Source organism: Pelmatolapia mariae, linkage group LG10_11, assembly GCF_036321145.2.
Source record: "Pelmatolapia mariae isolate MD_Pm_ZW linkage group LG10_11, Pm_UMD_F_2, whole genome shotgun sequence".
Lineage (NCBI taxonomy): Eukaryota > Metazoa > Chordata > Actinopteri > Cichliformes > Cichlidae > Pelmatolapia > Pelmatolapia mariae.
In genome coordinates, this window is record NC_086236.1 from 7489909 (window position 1) to 7510361 (window position 20453).

Consider the following 20453-nt stretch of genomic DNA (forward strand, 5'->3'; position numbering starts at 1 on the left):
AACAGATGACTGATTTTAATGTTGACCTGTATGTGAGCAGGTTTGACGCCAGGCATCAGGACTCGGTAACGATCCACAAATTCGGCAAAGGTGTATCTGATTGGATAACCCGCCCGCCTAATCCGGATGGTCTCCATCATGCCAGAGTAGCGCAGCTGACGAACGCACAGCTCTCGATCAAACAGCTGAGAAGGAGAAACAAGCATCCAGTGTTAAAACGTGAGTTAACCCTTTTCTGCAGGGCCTCCTGATGTGCAAATGAAGGCTTATAAAGGTTTGGGGTTCAAACCAGAACTAAATCTCCATCATGCAAAATTAGTCCACACAATCACTGGTGAGCTATAAGCTATGAATACGTGAAATAAGAAGCTTACAGGCCCAGTTTTATTTTAGTTTCAAACTAATGTTTGTGATGCTTGTGTTTTAGACCATTTCTATAATTTCAGGAGCGTTAGTTAGCTTATCGTAGCTAACTACGTTTCAGGAAGATAGTTTTTCCAGCCAAAATGTAGTCCTACTGATAATCTTATGTTGCTGCAATAATACTTTTTATGACTTCTGTATGTTCAGCATTACGAGTGTTGAGTTTTTCATGAGTTTACCTTCAGACAGAGCTAGCGTTTTCATGCTGTAATAAGTTTTTATGCCGGGTATATGCTAAGCTAATTTAGCATCATCAGTTTTCTCATTTAACTCTACAAATACGAGAAAGTTTAATATATATATATACATATATGTATATATATATATATATATATATATATATATATATATATATATATATATATACATATATGTGTATATATATATATATATATATATATATATTGTGTGATAGGAAGTATTTAGACTCTTTATATAAGTAAAAATCCTACTTTAGTAGCCTAACAGTATGAAAACTTTACTATATAATAGAGACAGTCTGTTTTCACAGGGGGGCGGTGCTATGCCGTGGCTGCACTCTGAACACATCTCTGTACTCTGGGGCATTGCAACACAGAAGCGCATACATAGTAATAAATCATGCTCACCATGGGTTTTTTAAGTTCGTTGGGTTTTATACAGCGAACGAAGAACGGCTGACACACACTGAGCGTCCTCATTAGCAGCTCCAGAGATCGCTTGAATTGACTGCTCAGAGTCGGGGAGCGCTTCCTCGTCTCAACGCCCTACGAACACAAACACATACAAAACAGATAGTTTCAGAATGTTTGCACTGCAGGTAAAGGCATGCTATTGATGCTGCTGTAATGGGACATCACAATGGTATATAAAACACCCTAAATGGGAATTTAATTTTGAACGCCTACAACCATAAATAACCAGTGGCTTCAAACTCTTAAGATCCACAAAGCAAACACAGATTGCTCACATGTTATTTCTATTGCACACGACGGACAATTAAAAGAGGAGGCAACACAAAATCTCTGACACCAGTTGTCACTGTGATCCTGTGAGTAAAGCCAAAACACAATTAGATTTAAACATTTTAAAAGCATGCAGGAGTTTTCGTCTGTGTGCAGGACTGCCGACTGTGTCAGAGAGTTTGAAAGCTTATTTTTCATTAACTTCACGCCAAATCTCCCCTCATCAGCGCAATGTTCCCCTCTGCTTTTGGCACACCTGTGAAATAAAAAGAAGGGCTGAGGGGGAGCAGAGGGATGCTGCTAAGCACGTCATGGATAATTGGACTCGGCTTAAGAGAACACACACGGGGTTGGAGGGACCACATGTGGCTAAAGGCTGGTGATTACCTTGGGAGCAGGTGTGCTGGGCTGCTGATAGCCACACAGAAACTGATGTCAGGAGGAAAAGAAAGAGGAAAGAGAAAAGAGAGCAGAGTGAGAGGAGGTGTTTGTCATTAGGAGAGAAGCCGAAGGAAGGCAGAAGACTGCAGCGATGTTAATAACACCGGTCTACAGATTTAAAACGCTTCAGAAAGAAACTGAAAATGATGCAATGTGTTAAAGTAGGATTGCTCAGTTATGGTAAAAAACATATTCATGATCATTTTGATCAATATTGTAATTTCATAAGTACATGTTTAATCTAATTACTTACCATCTTAAACATCATGCAATTTATAAATCTTTAAAACAAATTAATAAAGAGAGAGGTGGATGCGGTGTGGGACATTGGGTCATCAGGTAGGGAGCTAGGACCTTTAGCTTGCCTCACAAGGGCAACTCACAGTCCCTGCAAAGCTGCAGCCAAACCAAAGAAAGACAAATAAAGACAAGGGGTGGCAGACGTGCACATCGTGGGAGATCTGTGCAGTGGGAGAGTGATGGAAAGCCACAGTCTCATGTTGCTGACAGGGGCCGGGTAAAACAAAGGCAGCTGCTCAGGCTTAATGTCTTTTACTTCTTCTGACCTACTCCTCTTGCCCAAAGCCTCTCTTTCTGTCATTGTAGCTCAAGCTGAACAAACAATCAGTGAGGCTGAACTCTTCGAGAGGCGTGAAGGTGCGCTGCTGTAAAAGCCTTCATGAGCTTTGTAGTGAAAATTAATCCAAGAAAGTAATAATTTCTTCCAGCTCAAAGCCAAAATCATAAATGAAGTGAATATCGATTATTTACCAACCCTACTTTAAAGGAATAACAAAACAGAAAAAAGATACAACATACAGTGCCATGATTTTAATGCATTTATTGGTCTCACCATGGCAACATCAGCCTGGAAGATCTGCTTGATGAACTTATTCTTGGACGAGTGGACGAGCTGGATGATGTCAGTGTGGAGGCTGTCTCGGTTTTTCTCCAGGAAGCCTGAAAGGAGGGCGTAATGAGAAAAAGCAAGACAGTGGACTGATTATATCTTTTTTGAATCAACATTTTTACAGCACTGATTATTGCACAGAAATTTATTTACAAAAAAATATCACTATATTTTGGTCATGTTTTCAACACTAAATTGAACTGAAACGTTTTAATCAATATCTTCTGTGAGTGTGACAACTGCTAACTTTCTTGAATGACCTTTTCAGATTAAATGAGAACGCAATGATTTTAAAGGAACAAGCTAAACTTCATACAGCAGCACAGTATCGTGCATGATCAATATTCAATTCAATTTTATTTATATAGCACCAAATCACAACAATCACCTCAAGTTGCAATACGTGTATTTAAGAGAAGTTTAGGTTTTGCATTCACATCAAAACCAACTGTTATCATTAAATATCCAGCAGCTGAAGGGAGACAACACTTGGTTGTGTTAGCTAAGAGTCTGATTCACAATTTTCAACAATTTCCAAACAAACGCAAACAAACCAAGGGATATTTTCCTGAGGATGAACCGACATGTTAGTGAATTCTGTTCAAAGCTGGTCTGCATGTTGTAGCTTAGAGACATTAAACAAAGTGAAAGGGACAATGTTAAACTTGTTAACATTGTCCCTTGTTAAACTTAAAATTATATTATGATAACCCCTCAAAGTCACTAGAAAAGTAAACTTCTGTTAAATAAAAAAATAGTTAATCCACACCGGAACCAGTCACACAGGACAAATAAACACTGGGAATGGGAAGTGGGCTGGTCCTGAGTTAAGGAGTGTGTTGAAGCTGACGATCAGCCACTAGTGGACATTCCAGGCTGTGGTTGTCTAGGTAACCCTATGTATTTACCATGATCTCATACGTCCGTCAACACTATCCTTCACTCTCATGTGTTGAGGCTTCAGTGTCTTGTCTTGAAGTTGAGAGGCCAATGGGCGGGTCCCCGTAGTGCCCGTAGTCACTTAAAGTCGCCGAATGTAATTGACTTTCAGTGGCCTCTGGACGCTACATTGCTGCTAATCGCTTCCTGTGTGGACGCCCTTTTAAACTTTTCTCAACTACCAATGAGTGTGAAGGATGTGACATTAACTTATGACAAGTTGGTAGACATGTTAGATGGTTACCAGGCAACCAGAGCCGACTCCCAGCATCAAAACGATGCACGACGAGTGAATCGCTTCCTGTGTCGATATCCCTTAAGACCGGAACATCTGGCTTAAATGATTTCTTTGTAACTATTCTTCTGACATCTAAACTCGAAATTCTTGCTTTGATTTTTGCATATGAAGAATTTCTGATTGAAACCGATATTTATCCTTAATATCCTCTTTAATGTAATTCTGAGTGACTCTTGTGACACAAAGTGTTCAGTTTTGGACCAGCTCAGAGTATGTGATAATGATTAGTTTCTCCAGCAGCTGTAAGAGCCTGAGAGGTGAGAGCTCTGGTCAGATGTGATGAAGCATCTATTAAGACTGCTGTAGCCAAACACCCTCCATGAGACCCTCATCCTAACTGTCTGTGCTTCCTCAGAAAAAACTTCTTCAGACCAAAGTTATTTTTTAATCAATATCATCTTAATGTGCCTGCTGGTAACTTTCCCTACTGACCTTTTAAAAGTAATAAGAACTCGGGAAGAACACATTCGTTTTGAGGAAACAAGCAAAATCCTGTCAGGACAGGTTGATTTCAGAATCAATATCCTTTCAGTGCGCCTGCTGCTAACTTTTCTGAATGACCTTTTGATAGAATGTTTATTTCACCCACTTGATTGAAAGACTCGGGAAAACAACCTTCAAAGGCCAAATTAGGATCTGGAGCTACTGGAAATTTATGCTTTAGCGGGAAATCAACGTTGTAACCTGATGTGCACCTCCCTAGAAATGTAACTACATGTCAGGTCTATGCAACTTTTGTGACTGGCCTGTTCAGTACATCTGATTCCTGCTGGCATTTTTAAACGTATCAGTGAGAGAATAACAATCATTGCTTCAATATAAGTTTAAATCAGACAAACAACACAAACAGAAAAAATCTAATGAACAGGGACGTACCTCTGGTCTCGTAATGCACCACTCCTGCAAAGTGCTGGATACCAAACTGGGTTTCGTAGCAGTTTTTAGGAGGAATGTAGTTGGAGTTGAGCTTGTGCTGAGAGTTGAGCTTATACAGCATCGTAGCATCAGTTCCCTGAAAAAATAAAAAAACGCACATCAATCAAAGCCAAATTCAGTAAGACTTATCTTTACAGGTATCTACTAAATATCTATTGCACCTTGGGAAACTTGCTCTCTTCATCTATGAGGGAGATGATGTTCATGGGTTTGTTGGCGATCATGTCCAATGCATCCTGGTTGTCTGTGAACTCAATGTGCTGCCAGCTGATGTCCTCCAGGTTGTATTCTTCCTGCTCCAGTTTAAAGACGTGGCGGACAAAGAATTGCTGCAGGTTCTCGTTGGCGAAGTTGATGCACAGCTGCTCAAAACTACAGTGAAAAAAGAAGAAGAAGAAGAAGACAGCATTAAACTAATAAAGTAGCATAAATGATCTACAAAAGCACTCTTTTACACAACTTCTCACCTGTTGACGATAAAGTTCTCAAAGCCAAAGATGTCCAGCAAACCGATGGATCTTCGGATGATGTTACTCTCGCAGGAAGGAGGTCGGTATATGGCAGCATTAATCTTATCCACTATCCAGATAAACAACCTCCCGTAGATCCCCTGGATGACAGAATTCATGAACTTTGCTGAAGCAGACTTGCTCACCGCCTCCTAAGTGTGATTCATCACCATCATTGTCTTCGTTGTACAGCAACGTCATTAGCGTCATTAAGGTTCGGAGAGTCCCAAAAATATTTTCCCACAGACCCTTTCCCAGACTTCACTCCAACATAAATACTTAATAGTTATTAGGAATGGGAAAATGTTACACAATTACCACCAAAGGTGTAGAAATAACCAGCAGTGTCCCATCCACCAGCATAGGGGGGTAAGTGGAGGGACACATTTTAAGGTAAGCCAGCACCTTCCAGGTCTGTGTGCATCGCACCTGTGCAGGCTCTCCTAAGCAAGCTCCATAAAACCATCATGACAGTGACAACAAATGTCCATGCCTTGTAATAATATCTAGGGTCTTAAATTCTCGCCTGCTCTGCAGAATAAGTGAGTCTTGCATAGTTGTACATGAACGAGCTCTCCAACTTGCAGGTAATGGCTAAATTGGCTCTTTAGCTCACAGCAGATCTCCTGGAGAGTAAGTCAAGGACTCTTTTACCAGCTATAGCTGTAGAGTGTGTCTGCAGAAAGACAGCCTCATAGAAAGAAGAAGTTGGAAGACAAATCTGGAGGACAATCACAACATGATCTGTGAAAGACTCGGTGATTACGTGTATTACCTCTAAAACAGGACAAAATCGGTACCTTAACAAAGGCGTCCCTGACATCCAGGCCTTGCTCCACACTTAGAGGGGTGACAACACTTTCACCACGTGTGATGAGGGTTCGTGTCGTCAAACACACCATCACGTCTTTAGGCTCCACCTACGGTTCACAACGACCAACAAAAGCATCACCAAAGGGGTGATGCCAGATATCAATTTGAAAGAGATTTAAAGCCACTCTTTTCCAAGGAAGAACAGTAAAATGGTTGTGTGTCAATCATGTGTGTGAGAACAATTACAGACCTCCATAAGCGACGCAGCGGTCACCAGGTCAGGAGATCTCACAACCACACAGGCGTCCAAATTATCATAGGTACGAGCTGAGGGAAGCAAGACAGAACATCGTTTTCTTCACAGGTTTGTAAAGTTTGTAAATTTTCTGATTGATGCTTCAGATTTGTGTATTCACGCACCCTCGAATCGCAGGTTTCCCATATGCAGGATGGCAGCCAGAAGCTTGGAAATCTCCCAGGTTTCCGTCTCGGTGAACATGAGAACCTTCATGGCTGACAGGATGCTGGAATAATCACTCAGGTCATCACGACCGTCACACTTTGTGCAGCTACCCTGTGATATAAAAGAAATCCAAGTTCAGGTCTGCTGTTTATGAGCAGAACCAGGCCAGCGGCTCCAGGTAACTGCAATGTGGCTTAATGGGTTTCACCTGACAGCTCCGAGTGAAATGCTCTGGGAAGCAACTACGTGCTGCTCCTTATCGGAAAAGGTAAATTAACTTTACATTATTATTATATTACTTATGATCCCTGAAGCTTTGTGCACAACATTTACTGCACCATTTATGTTTCTGTACTTTAGCTTCATTTTACCATCAGGACACAAGGGCACAGTCTTTTTCCACTCACTGTTTTTATTGTAACCTCATGCATTAATTGAGACATACTTTATTATGATTGGTAATTTTTTCTTTTACTAAAATAACACTTTGTTAATCCTTTGGTTGTGGAGGACCGGAGAGGGTGCACTACATACTGGAGCAAGAACATAAAGAGCTTTAAAGACAAGAGAGTGATTTTAAAAGCAACATGTAAGCTGAAAGGCACCAGTGTGTTCTCTCCTTCCGGGCCTAGTAAACACTCAGACTGTAGAGGTTTGAAATATATTGAGGTTAATTAAAAACATTTTTAATAGAGCAGATAGCAGAGCACTGCAGTATTCTACCCTGTTATAAACAAACAACACAGTGATGTCCAAAGCTGTATGATGGGTACATCGATTTCTTAATTACTCATTTTTATCACTAAAAATGAGTAATTAACTGGCAAGACTCACCATGGTGAGGTAGGAGTAGTCTGTGGCAAGGCCCAGGCCCAGCTTTGACTTCATTTCAGGAGCCATGCCCTTCAACATGCAGTAGAAAATATGGTAGTTTCTCTCATCTGGAGCCTGCAGGAGCAAGAAAGAAGCAAACCCTGTATGTCCGACACACAATATGCTATGCACATGTAAGCAGCATCTACGTGATACTGTTTACGTATCATAAAGAGTATACATTATTAATCTTGGACCAGTATTTTTTTTTTTTTGTATGTAATATGTCCACATATGCAGGGAGACTGAATAGTTCAACTGCCCCTGTTTAATTAATGATAAATAAATGACTAATTACACACTTTGATTCAACTGTGAAGAGTTTGATTGTTTATTAAATATAACAACTCCTGTGACCACCAAAGTGGAAGCAGCTGCTGTATAAACAAATAATAAATGACAAACTAGTAAAACATTAAGACAGGTGAGACTCCCTCCTGTTAAAAGGGAGTTTTTCTGATTGTCTGATTGTTTGTTTTCTTTCTATTATCGTAGGGTCTTTACCTTACTACCTTGCAATAACTTAGGCAACAGTTGCTGTGCTTTGGAGCTATATTAAAAAAACTGAATTTAAATAAATTGAACATGATCACAAGCCCAAACAGACAAAATCACCATCCAACGTTTTGCAGTTTAATTTAATTCTTCAATATTTATTGCAAATATGCTCACAATATCTTTTTATTTGTTTATTATTTGGTTAATGTGTCATTTATTTTAGTAGTAAAAACAGTCATCATGTAAACTTGAGACTGTATGTCTGTCATTGATGTCAGACTTTTGATTTTGTAAAAAATCTTAAACTGTATTTATCTAAGGTTCAGAAGCGGGATCACAACTCCTAGACTCGCTGTCAGACAACCTCTACCAGGGGATCTGTCAGCCCAGGAGCAGCCATCGATTTTCACTCAGGCCCATCCCAAACTGCATTCTCAGGTCTAGATCATTGCTTACCATCCATCTGTCTACAAATGTTGACTAATTGTGGTTGAAGTTGTGAAAGATTTAACATATTTAATCTGGATCTGGTTTCTCACCTGTCGACACACACGGGACTTCTCCAGCAGGTACTGCTCTATTTTGGCTCCTTCAATGGCCCCTCGCTTGTTGAAGTGGATATCTATGTACTTCCCAAAGCGACTGGAGTTGTCATTTCGAATTGTCTTGGCATTGCCGAAAGCTGAAGAAATTGACAAACCAGACGATGAAGGTGACCCATGACACTTTCTTCCATGTTCACTGTCCATTCGTGGACTGAAGGTGATCTTTTTTGGAGTTTAATGCTTACCTTCGAGGATAGGCGTGGCTTCTAGGACTTGCTGCTCTATCCAGGAGTGCTGCCCGCTGATGGCAGCGAGGAACTGCAGAATCAGCTTTGTGCTCTCAGTCTTCCCAGCTCCAGACTCACCGCTGCCTCATAAAGAAAACAGTGACACAGTCATGCAATAAACACGATGATTTCATTACAAATAAACTATTCAAACAGCAGCAGCACACAAAGGATATTAACTATGACCAGCCTCGTTCTCCCTTTTTAACCAATAGAGGCTTGCAGATTAACTGCAGAGTTTTTCCTGTTTAGAAATGGCGCACGTCCATCACTTTGAGTTCTTATGAAATGATCGTGCACACAAACCTGATGATGCAGCACTGGTCCTTGTTGTTCCGCTGCATGTTGAAGTAACAGTTGTCTGCGATGGCGAATATGTGCGGCGGCATCTCGCCAATCTTCTTATTGGTGTAGAGGCGGATCTGGTCTGGAGTATAGATGGGCAGCAGCTGGTAAGGGTTGACTGCTACCAGTATTGAGCCTGTATACGTCTGCAGAAACCCAAAGACAGACGAAAGTCGATGTTTTAAACACGAGATAGATCAAACACTGAGGGATAAAATATGTGAATCAAACACTACTAACATGGTATAAAACAAAATTTTATGCTCTCCAAAATATATGAGATGATCATAAAAATAATGTCACTCTATTATTCCTATTTAGTGGTCTTAACTTTGACTTACTAGCATTTCTAAGATTGGGTGTTTTACATTTTTTCAATTACATTTTTTTCCTGTGTAATCACACAATTGGGGGGATTGGTGGTAAGGTTTACTGAATGCATATGAGTGGCTGTTTAACATTTTTCCTATTAAGATTTTTTTCTACTCAAACATTTATGCTGTGTACAGTAACGCCTGCAATATAGTTCTTAATGACCCTGATGAAGGCTAGAGGCTGAAAAGCAGTAGTCAAGTCATAAAGCTGTTCTTTATACTACAAGTACAAATGCCTGTTTCTATCAGTGAACCTCCGGTCAAACAGCAAGGAAGGGACGTTCTGTTTTATTTATAGCAACATGTAAATGCTGCTGTTGCTGGGCGCTTAAGGTACAAGTAAACAGATTAACCCGAATAAGACCTTAACTGGGCCAAAGCCAGTGGTTCCTGCTTTGCTGAACACGCGAGTAAAAGTCCTGGAAGTTACAGAAACTAATTGCACCTCAGGCGATCGTAAATGCAGCTGCGTTGGTGCCACAAAGGGAAACTTACGTAGATGACGCATTCATTATAGCGGATTAGCAGGTTACGGAGGATGCCAGCTTCATTGAGGTCACCCAGACGGATCATGTCCTCCACCCCATGTATGGAGGTCGGGTGCATGGGTTTGATGTTGGTGGCATTTTGAGGGGAAATCCAGTGCTCCTGCATTGGTGAGGAAAGAGGAAGCAGATCAGAGAAACAAAGGCCACATGAAGTCACACTGACTCATCCTTCTTTGGCGGAAACAATTAATTGGCAGTTTTGTGTCATTTTAAAAGGACAAAAAATATCTGTATGCTACCTGTCTTCTAAACAGATTCAGGGTACAGTGGTGTTTAGACGGGGAATGAAAATAATAATTATAATAAAATGAACACTGGTATCAACAGTAAGGCAGAAGGATTATGGTTTAGAGTTAGAAAGAAAGAAAAAAATATCTAAAATAAAATTCAATAAATCCGATAACATTCAAGTAAAATTTTGTCTTTAATGCTGCAAATCAAGACGACACAGAACTTGATTGTTAAACAACTTGACTTGTGCACTTCATCTCGGTCATATTAGCACTGTCATGAATACATTGGTGAGGACGAACAAAAGATGAGAGTTTATTGAGGCTGATTTGACAACCCCCCCCCCCCCCAAAAAAAAAAAAGACAAAACAAAGTTCAAAAGCCAAAGGAAACCATATCAGGAACACACTAGAAACAAGAGATCAGAACACAGTACAACGTAACAAAGAACACAGGCAAACTGAGGCTAAAAATACACATGACACAAGGAGGTAAGAGGAAACAGGAGGGGAACTAAACACAACTGAACACAATTAAGTTAAATGACAGAAACTAAAACTAGAGATAATGCATGGGAGACTAAGTAAAACAAACTAAATAGAAACACTGAACATGAAGCAAGACACTGATGGATCAAACTCTAATACAAACAGAAGCTCGAACTAAGAAACAAAGGCTCAAAATACTAAGGGAACACATGAAGAAAAATGAAAGTAATAAGTGAACTAAGAATGAAGCAAATACTCAAAAAAGTTAAAACCATTTAAAACCCATGACCATGAAAAGCATTACAAGTTATTGGACGCAGATTAGGTTTAATGGTCTAATACAATACAAGTGTGCAACAGCAAAACACAGTCTGAGTTTTGGACTCTGAATTCAGGTCTATTGTTAACTATTCTTGATTTATTTAGAATCTAAGCTTGGGCGTTTAGAGCTCTTAGTTTATAAATTTCAGATTTTTTCCTCTGTTTTTGGCCTTTAGTTCTTATTACTTGTGTTCTCTGGTTTTTGTCGTATCCTGTCATCAAGTCCTCCCTGATTATACTCTGTGTGTGTATATAGGGTCAGTCCACTTTCAGTCCTTATTACAGTATCTACGCAGTCTTCCTTGTTTTCATATTTGAAAAACCTAAATTCTAGTTTCTCTTGTTTATGTAGTCTACCTTGGAGTACTGCTTTCAGGTCCTTCCTGCTTTTCTGCAGACTTACCCGGCCTTCATCATCCAGAACCTGGATCTGTCCAGAGTCGCACAGTTTGACCACGGCTCCCACGGGGACGTCAAACTCCCGGCCCGTTTTAAGATCCAGCCACACATAGTCCCCCTGGATTACAAAACTTTAGTTAAAGACTGCAGGAAGTAATAGAATAACATCATAATATCAGAGCAAACTGAAGCTGAATGTTATTTTTTTATCTCTCTGGGAAAGTTCAGAGCACTTGTTAAAAAAATTCTGTAACCAAAGATGTCAACTGTTTGTAATCATATAATTTCTTATCTCATACTTATACTTTAACTCTTTTTATTCCTAGATGTTATTTTGAAATTTGAGCAGAAAACATCAGGTTTTCCCCGTAACATCTGCAAAACCTGATGAGCTGCATGTGCCTTAGCTGTACATGACATTTGTTACGGTCTCCTTGTCTGCATTCAACTATTTGAATATACATGTTGGATAACCAGGAAATATCAGTTGCACCACACACCCAGTTACCCAGTTTTTCAGCTGCCAACTAGTTACATTTTTGAGGATTTAGCCTGAAAAAAGGATTTAAACTTGACCACATCCACCAGAAAGGCCATGATGTAACATTGAGACTTAGGTAACCCTATGTAACAACAAATAAGGCTTAATTTTCCTGAGGTGGAACCAACACAAAAACCATGCCTGAGCAGGTTGCTAAAGCAGGTATTAAAAATCTACAAAACAGTCAACCAATCATGGCACTGACTGTGCCATTAGACATACTATGAAAAGCAAGCCTCCTGGAGATGAACACAGTCGACCCTAAAAAAGTGCATTTATCATCTTAGACGTGTCAGCACAGAGGTCATTTTGTGTTTTGCCAATGAATGAAAAACACGATGTGTCATTTAGATGTAAATCAGAAGGGGAGCTGGTATAAACCTCATCATAACACTGCAGCACGATGCTCAGTGTTCATCCCCACAGTCTAGACTGTGACCTTAAAGATGCTATTTTTGCTTCCATTTAACAACATCCAGATGTCTCCCACTCGAATGAGATTCATAGCCGTGGCTCTGAGCTGAGATTGAAACGGTGCAGGAGTGTCTGAGTCGTGCCCTGCAGGACTCTCGGGGGAGAAAGGCACTGGCATCTAGTTATTGAAAGGGAAACTATTGATGGCCTGATATGAGGTAACTGCCCAGCGTTTTCTATATTTAGTGTGTCAGGACTGTGGAGCTCACGCTGAATAAATCATTCTTTCTCACAATTTGATTTTCAGTTGTTTCATTTTACATTTTAATTTAATTTAAAATCATTAAACCTGCTGGCTGGTGTTAGGATTCATCCGATTCAGGATTCAGTCCGAGCTCACACTGGCCCACCATAAGACACTAAAATGTCAGGTTAAACTGACCTACTTGCATGAGTTGATGCTAAAGAGACCTAAACTATGCTTTTTGTGTTAAAGTAGTAGAGCCACAATCTGGATTTTAAGTTGATCTTTTATGAACAGAGGCACTGGCAAGGTTGATGTAAAGATTATGGCATCTCATAATAACAATATGGAAGAAGAAAATGAATGAGTTCAGTAACCTTCCGCCCTCCTTCAATAAATCCCAAATGATCCTTCAGACAGACAGTAAAAAAGTGCTGCTGTGCTCAGATATTCACCTACTGACTTCTGAGCCCTTACAAAATTGAGTTTAATTTTCCCTTCTTTAATAATTAAACACAGAATACTGTGTATCAAGTTTGTGGTTATGGCAGAGGCTTAAATCATTAGGGAAAGCTCTGTACCTCAGTGGAAAATCAAAAAGAAACCTTCATAATACAAATGCACTGAAGCTTGATCACCCTAACCTCAACTCTAACCCTCAGCAAAAATAACTTCTCCTGAGTCTCTGCGATTAGACAAAAAATAAAATCAATATTCTAACTGACATACAAAAAAATAAAAAACACTAGTCTGTTTAGCCTTTCTCTAAAAAATAATGTTATGGTAGAGTCAGCATCTATGAAGACTTAGACCTCAGACAATTAAAGCATCTGATATGAAATAACTTGAAATTTCAAATTATTTTCTCAAAATTTTGAGATAGTAACCCAAACGTTTGACTTATGGATCCATGCAATTTTTTTTTCTCCACTGGCAAAAACACTGGTCCACTGGTCGCTACGAGTGATGCATTGAAAAGTTCCTTGTAATTGCTTTGTACTTCAGTAGATTTTCGTGATATCAACTTGAGTGCAAATACTCTCCAAATACTCGCAGAGAGGTAGGGAAACTGCAAAAAGTGTGATGCAAACCAGAAAGTGAGACTATTTTCCTTCCAAGGAAAATCTGTGCCTCTCTGCTACAACTAATAAACTGCTGATGTCAACGTCTAACCAGGCCCCAGTACAACATGGACACCAACAGAAACTCCACCTAAGTTTAAAAATAATAAATATCAGCAAAGGAAAAAATATCACCTGACTTTTTCCATTAATGTCCATCCATAATTCCCACAGAACGTTTGTACAGAAACGAACTTAAGAACTTAGTTTTAATACACAGACAGGACAAAGAGGTTGTAAGTGAATGTCTACAGATGAGGGTTCTGTAGACATTCAGAAACTGCTAAAGAACAAACAGAACCATTTGTATGGTACAGGACTCACCTGTTGCAGAATGACCATGGTTCAGCCTCGTGTTGATTCCAGGTCATCAGAAGTCACCATATGAGGGCTCTAAAATGAAACCAGTCACAGACATCACATTAACTTTGAAACAACAGACTGCATCTACTTTGTATGTATGAATTACACATTTTTATACACACAGTTTGAGGGAAAGTCACCAAAACAAAGACTGTTCAACAGGTTTCTTTGGATGATGGTTGACGAGATGAGAGAACAGATGAGGGGGAAAAAAAAACAGGATACACAAGTTTTTCATGTTCTTTGACACGTGGGGTTGAGACCAAGAAAAAAAAAGTCTACTTTTAATTTATTATGATATATTATGCTTTTTTCCACCTCTATACTATCAACTCTACTCAAAATAGGCACTTCCCCTCATTTTAAGCCAGCTTTCCTTTGATTTGCTGCTTCCCCCAGTCTGAAACGAGCTGAAACATGGATGATTTTTGAAGACTAACAGTTGCCAACATGAGAGTATGTCAGCATTAGCAATGTACACAAAAGATATCTAAGTTTATATTGTTGTCAGCCTGTGCTGCCGTCATCAACCTCTATTTATTACAAACCATCTACAGTATTTTTACAGGTGCGTAGGATTGAAATTATGACTGCGTTCATTTATTTTTGGAGCATTTAGGAGCAAATCTAAGCTGTCCTGACACAAACATTAGGCTTCTTATCACCTACAAAGCTGTTATGGTGAACATTTTTGGCTACCTCTCACCAATACAGAGCAGTATTATCATTATTATCTGTCAGTGCGCCCCAGGGCAGCTGTGGCTACAATGTAGCTTGCCATTGCCAGTGTGTGAATGTGTGTGTGAATGGGTGAATGACTGAATGTAGTGTAAAGCGCTTTGGGGTCCTTAGGGACTGAGTAAAGCGCTATACAAATGCAGGCCATTTATTATCATTCATTTAGATTCATGTTGAATTTTAGACTCTGTTTTGGCTCTGTTTGAGCCTCCACCCATTCCTAATGAAAACATGTCAGTCTATAGCTTCAAGAAGCTCGACTGATCTTAAAGGGCAATGGACTGCATTTGTGGTAGAGCTGTGTGCCATAAAAATCACTCAGACCTCTTATGGTTTTAGGAGCCATAAGAGGTCTGAGATCTAATATGAGGAGGCGAACAAAAAGTCTGATTTTCATTTCTGACCACCATCAGTCCTTTCAGAGCCGAGACACACAGTCCTGTGGTTCAACCAGTGAAGGAAACAGGGGGCGGGTGCAGAGTTTAAAGGGTCTGATAGGGGCTGTTAAAGGCTTACTGGGATTCCTGGGGCTAATCCCATCGCTTAAGTACGAGGCATAGTTGTTGCAGCTATGATTTTCCTTCCACATGAGGCTGTCTTACTGTTTTTGTACTCATTTATATTAAAGGTGATGTGGCTGTTACATATAGTGGGATACGTGTTTATAGCGGCCTTTTTGTCTCAGGAACTATAGAAGAGGAATTGTTAGTCTTTAAAGGTTTGTATTTTGAAGCATGTACCGACTATAGCACACACAGAAAAACTACTAGAGTATGAGTGACACAAGCTAATTAAACAGGGCGAGGTTTGGAGCTGTTAGAAAACAAATAGATTGGTTTGAATTAATAAAGGCAGGATGAATGAGGTGGGCGAATGGAGAAATAAAACTAAGATGACTGCTTCTCTGCTAATTCATTCTGAGGAAAAACAAACACGTTAGTAATATAAATAGCCTGTGTGGCCAGAAAAGAAACACAATGACCCAGAGGATATGAGTGATGAAGATAAACCATGTCACGGGGGAGGGGCTAAATCTATTAAATACCCATTGGAGCACTAATAAATCTATTAACATTTATTTAGACTTCAAATCAAAGAAAACTGTATTAAAGTCTGATTATATGCACATAAAAAATAAGCTTCATCTGGTGAAGTGAAACTATTGAAGGGCAATAGAGTTGATGATATACAGTTAATTACCAGTCACAATATGTTCAGCTTAGACCAAGACAGAGCTTCTAATCCAGAACCACAGGGTGCCAATCTGGCAACCGTCCCAAACACAGACACTTAGCTCTCCACCTGACTTAACAATGTGGACTGGAGTCATTGTGGCCTCACATTTTCCACTAGTTTTTATTTTTATTTTATTTTAATTATAAGTATTTATTCAAACACCTTTTCTCTCTTTTTTAAGAGTGAAAGAGAAAAAATTTAATAAAAAACAGGAACAGGACTTAGTAAAGATATAAATACAATTAAACAATAAAAAGAAAATAAATAAGGTACAGTAAGTAATGCAAAGATACATTTGGGAAAACTATGATGTAATGTCATGGAGAAGGTGAATCTTTCCATTGTAAAAATTGGTCTCACTTTATAATACAGCCAGCAACTAAGGGCGTAATCCCACTGTAATCAGACGAATTTCAATGCATTTTATTTGAAGTTACATGTGATTACATCTCCTGAAAAGTAGGCAAACTAGAATAAAGGGGTCCTGAGTGAAGCTTTTACAGGAAAAAGGAACTTACTAGAATGTTATGTAAATGTAAGTACTGTGCAAGTTGTTTTAAGTAATGCACATGCAATTTCATGTTATTTTTGCAGAAGAACAAACACTATTTCCCCATTTTTATTTTTTTTACATCTTTATTTAGTATTCATTATGTCAGTGTGCATGACGGATGTTCTATTATTCAACTGTCCTGAAAAGTGCAGTGTATTTACAATGTAAGATGAAGAAATTGTTTGTTTTACTGCAAAATTACCTTAAAATTAAAGAGTACTTAAATTATTCCCAGATTAATTTGTTTCTTTTCCTGTGAAATACCTGAAGTTATACAACGTTTAAGCCACTTATACACTGCTAAAAGCATTAACAGGCTGATTTCTGTTGACATATGCTGACAAAAAAATAAAGAAACCAAATAAATTTCCTGTGTATTTTTATGTTATTTTAATTTTGTAAGTACACACACTTTATTTTTTTTTACTAATATTCCAGTTCACTAAAATATTTTCCTCACTCAGTTTTAGTTTTTAGTTTAGTTTTCCGCTCACGTTTCCTGAACCTCCGAGGTTGATCTCTTAAAAGGCAGAGAAAGATTTATTTTTTTTACCTAATTTTTGCTTTTAAGAAAAATAAGAGCCACATATGAGGATATTCGTTTAAAATTTTGATAGAACAGTAGCAGTATAATGTCCTCGTAAGTGGATATCAGGCCCATGTAGAGCAAAATTGAGTATTTTAGTCTAAATAACCCAAAATGTGATATCCACATATGTGGACGCCAGGTCCTAGGAGGTTAATGTACTTTGCAATTCCTGGGTGTAAAAAGCAATATATAATTCAATATTTCTTGCCTGCTTACTAACACTGCCTTGTTTAATAAAAAAAGTAATAATAATATAATAAAGGATCCAAACCATTATCACAGTAACCTATGTAACTGACACGCTTTTGCATTGAGCTGCTTATGAAGAGGATGACACAATGTGATCTGTTGGAGGTAATCCCCATTTATTCTGATAGCAGCAAAGGATAAGCAACACCATGTAAATAAACTGCCTGACTTTGAATTTCTGTGCAGAAACAGCGCAAAAGTTGTCTCAATTCCCCAGAACCTGAACATATTTATGAGCGAGACATAATACTGATATATTGAGGTAATACTGAAAATAGGAGGGAAAAAATAAGTACAAAAAGTTCCTAAAGTAGAACCTAAATCATTTATAGGGAGAAATAAAAGAGAAGATAAAAGTGTTGTGGAGCTTAGAGGACAGCCAGGTGTATGAAATACTTTAGTAGTTCAACAGATTTTGCTCACAAGAGTACAAGAAATTTTACAACACCACTTAAATCCTTATCACTAAAGTCTTCTTCTTTCATTTGCTCCCTGTTGGGGTCACCACAGCAGATCATCTGCCTCCACCTCACTCCTGCCTCACACAAACCCTCTGCATGTGCTCCTTCACTACATCCATAAATCAATCCTTTGACCGACATATCCACTCTCCCAACTCTGTACATGTCCACACGATCTCAGCAGTCCTTCCCTAACTTTGTCTGCAAACTGTTCAACCTGAGCGTTCTTTCTGATGTAATCAGTTAAACTGTCCACTCCCAATTTAAATCTCAGCACCTTCAACTCTGCTACCTTCAGCTTGGCTTCCTCCTGTTGTCCTTAATCCATACATCATAGTACATCTTAGCCACTCTTGCAACTACCGAACCCTCGCTGCACACAGCAGACAAGAATAAAGAGCCAAATCTTAAAGGAACTGTTCCACACAGCTGAGGCACAATATGACATGAATCGTGCCCAATATATTATGACAGGATGCAAACATTAGGCTCATAAACAGGTGAGAAAATTGATCATGAAACCATTAAAAAGTAGGCCAGTCTTGAAACTACAGTCTCTTAAGAAAAAAACAAAACATAAAACAACCCTCATTGTTGATATATTTTACCAGACCAAAAGCTGAAGTTGCATAGCATATAACAACCATTGGGGAAAAGTGTGTGTATCATGCATCGTGTGACAATTCTAAGAGTTTTCAAAGAGATGAAGCTACTTAATGTGCTAAAAAAAAAAAAATCATGTTTTTGTATTACTCTTATGGGTTGTGATAGATCTCAGCTGATCGCTCATTTCAAATGCACCATTTTTAACTACTGGTTACTACTAGATAACGACATTTCATCATGATGCTGGTGAAAAAAAATCACTACTTCTTAAATAAATGACATCAGCAATAGTGTATAAAAAAATTGTAAACACCCTTATCTATTCTTTTGTTTATTATTATACATTTTCTGCTGAGTTTGTTCTTGACTTTTTTTTGATAGTCCCTCGACTTCTCTTCCATGATTACTTTCAGCTGTGTTCCCCTGATGTTTCCCATCTTCCCTTTTGTATAATTAAACCCTCAAACTGCTTGTGTTCTTATTCTGTAACACTGACTTTTTGAACTTTTTATCTGCCAGTGAGTTTTCCCCTCATCTGCAGTCTGGAGTTTTGGACTCTTGCCCCAATAAAGATGTGGGTTTTTTTGTTTATAAGTTTTGTTGTCTATATTTGGGAGCATTTGACCGTGCTGTGGTGTCTGCCTTTTATGATAGGGAGTACTGCAGCATCCCACCTTCCCACAGCCTTGCTGATAGATACTAGGATATTTAACTAAAACTAAAAACACGAAGCTCATGTTTGTGGCTTCAGAGGAAAACACTTAAAAATTCAATGGCAATGTTGAGATATTCTAATCTGCATGAAATCAGGGGACTGAATAGAAAACCAACATTAGCGTCATGGTTAATGAGGCTACAAACCGGCTGATAGGCCACAAAAGGCTGACAGATCTTGATTGAATAATTAAGCACCTGCCAGGTGTTGTTTGTGTCTTAGTCTTATAATCAGCTCTCACTGGGCAACTGAAAGTTTATTGTTAATTTTTTCTCTTTTTTTTTCCACTTGCCAAAATCTAAAAAGGTTTACTAATAGAAATTAACTTTCCTGCTGTTTTTCTGCATAACAACTATTTCTTCAACCTCTTCTTACGAGACCCAGAGTCACTCTGGTCTGAGATTTTCATGTAACGGCTGAGAGAAATCTTTAAGTCCCCGGCTGCTAATCTGTGTGTGTGGCCTCTAATGCTATTCGAACAAGTGTTTGCACAGCACATGCGTCCGCTGTGACTCACATGGCAGGGATTCACAGGCTCCGGCGCACAGGGGCGCGCAACGTTCATCATCGATCAAGAGAGTTCAGGAGACTCATTTCCATGAGGTCAAGTGCTTCAGTGTCTGCAAAACACAACATAGGAGAACCTCAAAAGTAAATAATAATACTCAAACGGGGCACGTCAGCAACATCTAAAGGTACTTTTTACTCAGCTGTATCCCTACTTCTAGGATCTACCTTTTATATGTCAAACATATGGTGCGCCAATAAAATTGATTAAATTGTGTATATTGGTGCCAATTTGACAAACCACAATCATATAGTTCTCTAAAGACTGCAATCTCTGAGAAGGCCCATGTGTGTTGTATATGTGCACAAATGATTTATGTGGTAATGCATTCAAGCATGGCCCAATCCAACCCAACACTGGGTCACAGGGTGACAGGTACGGTACACCCTAGAAAGGTCACCCGTCTGCTGCTGGTCTTCTCACTTCATATTTAAACTGACCTAAATCTAAATCTATTTAAACTCTTTACA

General features: G+C 39.0%; 1 protein-coding gene across 3 annotated transcripts in view; it reads right to left on the reverse strand.

Annotated features, from left to right (window-relative positions):
- myo7ab (myosin VIIAb) overlaps positions 1–20453 on the reverse strand; it is a 51327-nt gene that overhangs the window by 29830 nt on the left and 1044 nt on the right. For 2 of the 3 annotated variants that reach the window (XM_063485507.1, XM_063485506.1), the window contains exons 2-19: positions 19933–20035; positions 14230–14298; positions 11590–11703; positions 10094–10246; positions 9186–9370; positions 8838–8959; positions 8587–8729; positions 7511–7624; positions 6634–6787; positions 6464–6540; positions 6201–6320; positions 5359–5501; positions 5053–5263; positions 4832–4967; positions 2662–2768; positions 1755–1796; positions 1032–1169; positions 27–185 (exon numbers count right to left, since the gene is read on the reverse strand). In XM_063485507.1, the coding sequence (XP_063341577.1) occupies positions 27–185; positions 1032–1169; positions 1755–1796; positions 2662–2768; positions 4832–4967; positions 5053–5263; positions 5359–5501; positions 6201–6320; positions 6464–6540; positions 6634–6787; positions 7511–7624; positions 8587–8729; positions 8838–8959; positions 9186–9370; positions 10094–10246; positions 11590–11703; positions 14230–14247 (2136 nt within the window). In that variant the 5' untranslated portion in view covers positions 14248–14298; positions 19933–20035. The remainder of the gene's footprint in view (positions 1–26; positions 186–1031; positions 1170–1754; positions 1797–2661; positions 2769–4831; positions 4968–5052; positions 5264–5358; positions 5502–6200; positions 6321–6463; positions 6541–6633; positions 6788–7510; positions 7625–8586; positions 8730–8837; positions 8960–9185; positions 9371–10093; positions 10247–11589; positions 11704–14229; positions 14299–19932; positions 20036–20453) is intronic. The other variant, XM_063485509.1, reaches the window with a different exon arrangement.